Below are 6,114 nucleotides of genomic sequence, written 5' to 3'. Positions count from 1 at the left end.
ATCCCCTTCCTCTCTTCACCCGCCCTTCCACCTCCACTCCCTCTCTCCCCTCCTCATCCCCTTCCTCTCTTCACCTGCCCTTCCACCTCCCCTCCCTCTCTCCCCTCCTCATCCCCTTCCTCTCTTCACCTGCCCTTCCACCTCCACTCCCTCTCTCCCCTCCTCACCCCCTTCCTCTCTTCACCCGCCCTTCCACCTCCACTCCCTCTCTCCCCTCCTCATCCCCTTCCTCTCTTCACCCGCCCTTCCACCTCCACTCCCTCTCTCCCCTCCTCATCCCCTTCCTCTCTTCACCTGCCCTTCCACCTCCCCTCCCTCTCTCCCCTCCTCATCCCCTTCCTCTCTTCACCTGCCCTTCCACCTCCACTCCCTCTCTCCCCTCCTCACCCCCTTCCTCTCTTCACCCGCCCTTCCACCTCCACTCCCTCTCTCCCCTCCTCATCCCCTTCCTCTCTTCACCCGCCCTTCCACCTCCACTCCCTCTCTCCCCTCCTCATCCCCTTCCTCTCTTCACCTGCCCTTCCACCTCCCCTCCCTCTCTCCCCTCCTCATCCCCTTCCTCTCTTCACCTGCCCTTCCACCTCCACTCCCTCTCTCCCCTCCTCACCCCCTTCCTCTCTTCACCCGCCCTTCCACCTCCACTCCCTCTCTCCCCTCCTCATCCCCTTCCTCTCTTCACCCGCCCTTCCACCTCCACTCCCTCTCTCCCCTCCTCATCCCCTTCCTCTCTTCACCTGCCCTTCCACCTCCCCTCCCTCTCTCCCCTCCTCATCCCCTTCCTCTCTTCACCTGCCCTTCCACCTCCACTCCCTCTCTCCCCTCCTCACCCCCTTCCTCTCTTCACCCGCCCTTCCACCTCCACTCCCTCTCTCCCCTCCTCATCCCCTTCCTCTCTTCACCCGCCCTTCCACCTCCACTCCCTCTCTCCCCTCCTCACCCCCTTCCTCTCTTCACCCGCCCTTCCACCTCCACTCCCTCTCTCCCCTACTCATCCCCTTCCTCTCTTCACCTGCCCTTCCACCTCCACTCCCTCTCTCCCCTCCTCATCCCCTTCCTCTCTTCACCCGCCCTTCCACCTCCACTCCCTCTCTCCCCTCCTCACCCCCTTCCTCTCTTCACCCGCCCTTCCACCTCCACTCCCTCTCTCCCCTCCTCATCCCCTTCCTCTCGTCACCCGCCCTTCCACCTCCACTCCCTCTCTCCCCTCCTCATCCCCTTCCTCCCTTCCCTCTCCCCTCCCTCTCTCCCCTCCTCCCCGTCCCACAGAGTGAGGAAGTCGACCCACTTGCGTCTGCAGCTGCTCGCCAAGGAGGAGTACCAGCTGAGCCGTCTGATGGAGGAGTCCCTGCTGCGTGACCGCCTCCACCCCGTCCTCATCCAGCCCCACCTGGAGGCCATGGACCGGAGGCTGCGCCTGGTGCTCCAGGTCCTGGCTGTCTGCGTGGAGAAGGAGGGCTACAGTAACGTGGTGGAGGTGGACGACCACCACTGGGCCAGAGAAGCCAGAGGGGGCAGGGACACAGCCACCCACAGGAACCCAGGGCACAGGTAGTGAGGCCTGGCTAGGAAGAGAGGGAGATGGGGGGTGGAGGGGTGGTACTCCTGGTTCTCCCACTTTTCTCCCCATCCTGGACCTCCAAAGAGACTACCGTTGATGGTGAACCAACCATGGGTGTCTGGTCTCACGGAGAGACTGACTGGATCCTGTGACTGTGCGGGAGCCGCCATTTTGAATTCAGTGAATTCCGAGACTTGCCGTCAATGCCTCTATGGAACCTCCCATGTACGTGTGTTTGTATATAGGTACTGTTGGTCCACAGATATTGCAGTGAGCTGAGGAGAGAAGAGGCCTGGTCTTTGCTAAGTACCAATGTTTTATTACTTCTCCTGGACATGATAAATAGGGACCATTTTGATTTTACTTTGTTGGTTTTCGTATTTTATTTTTGGGGGGTTGTTTGAATGCGAAGGCTATCATTGTTTGCTCGGGTTAGCGCTAAGCTAGCTACAGTATATTTACACAACCAAATGAGATTTTACTTTAACAAGTTCAAATGTGGTTTGAGATTAATTTATGCACAGTAACTGGAGGAACGGAATAGAAGGTTTGTAAAGCTTTCATTTTAAAGGGAGAGTATGAAAAGTATATAGTACGTTATTTATGATGAATGTCAGTGTGACCATTATTCATCAGTTGCCTCCATTTTCAACCCATCACTATCTATGACTTTGCTTATTGGCCTCCATTACTATGAGACATTATACAAGAGGCTGTTTACAGTACAGAAAGTACCTGGTATTTACTAAGAAATGACATGGTAAAATGGTAATTGTACAGTAATACCCCATTAATTACTACATAAAGTACTCATTTGGTACTTTGGGATTCAAACAAGCATTTAAATATACACCATTTTGATCCAGGTAGTTCCCAATTGTGGTGAATTTTAAGCATAAAGTATAGTGAAAGCCCCGGCTAGAACTCAGTGATGCCACATGGTTTCCTAATAAGTACCACCTAAATACCCGTCAAAGCAGTACACCATTAAAGAAAGTGCTACCGGTTTCCTTTTCAATAAAGCTTTCAGTTCAACTTAAATTCAGTGTTCAAAGCCTGGATGGAAGCAGCTCTCTTAAACAAGGGCTCTTATTGAAGCACCTCTCAGCAGCCCAGAAGTTGACTAGTGTTGAGTGCCCTTGCCCTCGTCCATTAATATTAGATATGATTCAATCTTTCCATTTCTTTTCATCAAAGCCTTCCATCAAAATGTCGTTCATGGTTGGCACTTAAGATAATTGCTGCCCCATTTATTCAGAAATTCTGGATTTTTGACTGAGGAACTTCTAAATCAATGCTTTGCTGGAATGGCTGGAATGAAAACATGCTGCGTGGTTTACTAGGACATGTTTTTCAAGGACATGAGAATAGCCTTTACAGAAAGTTGTGATAGATGATGACAGTGTGACCGACATGGCTGAAACATTTGTTTTTGCTTAGATCTCACGTTAGCTGAGCCTATCTGTTCTGGTCTCAGAGATCTCACGTTAACTGAGCCTATCTGTTCTGGTCTCAGAGATCTCACGTTAGCTGAGCCTATCTGTTCTGGTCTCAGAGATCTCACGTTAACTGAGCCTATCTGTTCTGGTCTCAGAGATCTCACGTTAGCTGAGCCTACCTGTTCTGGTCTCAGAGATCTCACGTTAGCTGAGCCTATCTGTTCTGGTCTCAGAGATCTCACGTTAGCTGAGCCTATCTGTTCTGGTCTCAGAGATCTCACGTTAGCTGAGCCTATCTGTTCTGGTCTCAGAGATCTCACGTTAACTGAGCCTATCTGTTCTGGTCTCAGAGATCTCACGTTAGCTGAGCCTATCTGTTCTGGTCTCAGAGATCTCACGTTAACTGAGCCTATCTGTTCTGGTCTCAGAGATCTCACGTTAGCTGAGCCTATCTGTTCTGGTCTCAGAGATCTCACGTTAACTGAGCCTATCTGTTCTGGTCTCAGAGATCTCACGTTAGCTGAGCCTACCTGTTCTGGTCTCAGAGATCTCACGTTAGCTGAGCCTATCTGTTCTAGTCTCAGAGATCTCACGTTAGCTGAGCCTATCTGTTCTGGTCTCAGCTGGCATGGCAGTCCTGTTCATTTAATAGGCCTTCGAGGTCTTGGTAAAAATCCCCATGTATCTGCATATCAACAAATGAGAGATTTTTGCTGTTTTTCCCCCAAAATACATGATCTCTTTGCTTTATCCCCACGTGAGATTATTTTATTACCAACAATCTCTCACCAGTTTTGTTCACACTTCACGCAGCCTCAAGTTGACGTCAGTAACAGCGAAATGATTATTTGGGAGAAATAGTCTAGTCTCTATCCATGTGGATGTAAAGATAGGTTGGAACTGTGACTACAGTGTATACCAGTATACAAGTCAGATGCACTACCCCGTTGTCATGCCATCTTTTTATACCAACTAAAGTTACCATTACAACACCAAACTAATGTCAAATGCAGTTTTCTGTTACAATCCAGGCTACACAGTCACACACAATGTTCCTGTTGTGTTGTTCAACACTTTTCCAAGTGAAAATAAAAAGGATGTATTGACGTGTCATAACATTTAAACATGGATGTGGAAATAAGGTTTTCTCTTTTTGAAACATTTCTCTTTATGTTTTGGTACTAATTATGTTTTGGTACTAATTATGTTTTGGTACTAATTATATTTTGGTACTAATTATGTTTTGGTACTAATTATGTTTTGGTACTAATTATGTTTTGGTACTAATTATGTTTTGGTACTAATTATGTTTTAGTACTAATTATGTTTTGGTACTAATTATATTTTGGTACTAATTATGTTTTGGTACTAATTATGTTTTGGTACTAATTATGTTTTGGTACTAATTATGTTTTGGTACTAATTATGTTTTGGTACTAATTATATTTTGGTACTAATTATGTTTTGGTACTAATTATGTTTTGGTACTAATTATGTTTTGGTACTAATTATGTTTTGGTACTAATTATGTTTTGGTACTAATTATATGTTGGTACTATTTACTGTTATGTCCATTTTATGATCTGAAAAGCTGTCTTTGATTGCTGGAAGCGTTGAGCTCTATACAGGCGTTCTATATTCCACCAATAGCCCCTAGAATCTGGCTACGTATGGCTAACCTGGTGCCTGTGGAATGTTGGGTATACTGAATGTTTCAGGTGGCCATACGAACAGGACTACAACTACATAGAGGTCACACTACAGCCTGAGTTAACATTCTACATTTACGTTTGAGTCATTTAGCAGACGCTCTTATCCAGAGTGACTTACAGTAGTGAGTGCATACATTTTTGTACTGGTCCTCCGTGGGAATCGAACCCACAACCCTGGAGTTGCTCTACCAACTCAGCCTTCTCCTCCCTTCATACAGCAGCAGTTAAAGGGTTAACTCAGCCCTGGGCGTTGTACTTGCGATTTTCATATTGTCAGTGTAAATATCTATAAATATATTGGAAGACCTAAGAGGCTGCAGTGCCGCAGCGATACGCTTCTGTTCTGTTTTCTCCTATTGCATTGTTGCTGTGAACATCTGTTAGCTAAATGATAAAGGTGTGCAATAAAAAAATTACAACAAAGAGTGTGTGTGTGTGTGTGTGTGTGTGTGTGTGTGTGTGTGTGTGTGTGTGTGTGCGTGCGTGCGTGCGTGCGTGCGTGCGTGCGTGTGTGTGTGTGTGTGTGTTTGCATCCGTCAGTCTGAGTGCATGAGTGTTTGTGTTTGAGTGTGTGTGTGCATGAGTGTATGTGTATCTATCCTTGGAAGGGGGTTAGAATATGAAATAAGAATTAAAGAGATATTTCAACATCTGGCTAGAGGATCAATGCTTGGCCTGAATAAAGAGAGAGAGGGAGGTCGGTTGTGAATATGCTGCCAGCCATCCACACAGACCGTCTGGAGGTACTGAATGAGTATTATATGTGAAGTATCCTGACCCCTGACGTCTTCAGCTGCACTCTGACTCCCTGCGACTCAACCCAGCTTTCTCCCTTAAACTGATACCTCAGCAGCCTCCTGCAGAATCACACATAGGACACTTACACACACTCTCTCTCACACACACACACACAAAGACTTAGACACATTCTTACACACACACACTCTCTCATACACACACACAGACTTAGACACACAGTCACACACTCTCTCTCTCTTACACGCAGACACACCCTCTCTCTCACACACACAGTCACACAGTAATCTGAAGACTGCAGTGTAATCTTTTCGCTGAGTGTTAATCTCTAAGCTTCTCTCCTTAAAGGTATTATCAGCATCATCTTGTTCTTCCGGGAACTTGGAGCTCCTCTACCTACAGCTGTTTGGATCACTGGCTGATCAACTTGTACTTTCAGCAACAGCAGCTGTTGTGTAATGGCATAACCCCAATACTCATGGTTCAATAGAGGGTTTAGGATGATAATGCATTTGGCCACTAGAAGGAGAAAAGCAGTAGTCTTTCTGGTTGATTTTACTGGCTTGAAGCATATATGCATAATCAACACCCTATAATTTCTCCCTGTCCCCATCGCAGACCATCCTTCACCAACCCTCATCTGGCTATG

General features: G+C 47.0%; 1 protein-coding gene across 1 annotated transcript in view; it reads left to right on the top strand.

Annotated features, from left to right (window-relative positions):
- LOC139397094 (extracellular serine/threonine protein kinase FAM20C-like) overlaps positions 1–4,132 on the top strand; it is a gene marked incomplete at its 5' end in the record, with an annotated part of 24,594 nt that extends 20,462 nt beyond the window's left edge. Inside the window, one exon of the mRNA XM_071143960.1 lies at positions 1,267–4,132. Within this exon, the coding sequence (XP_071000061.1) occupies positions 1,267–1,552 (286 nt within the window). The remainder of the gene's footprint in view (positions 1–1,266) is intronic.
- Positions 4,133–6,114: the final 1,982 nt, after the last annotated feature.

This window comes from Oncorhynchus clarkii, unplaced genomic scaffold (genome assembly GCF_045791955.1).
Source record: "Oncorhynchus clarkii lewisi isolate Uvic-CL-2024 unplaced genomic scaffold, UVic_Ocla_1.0 unplaced_contig_660_pilon_pilon, whole genome shotgun sequence".
NCBI lineage: Eukaryota > Metazoa > Chordata > Actinopteri > Salmoniformes > Salmonidae > Oncorhynchus > Oncorhynchus clarkii.
Note: the sequence above shows the minus strand (reverse complement) of the source record. Positions and strands in the feature narration are given on the sequence as shown.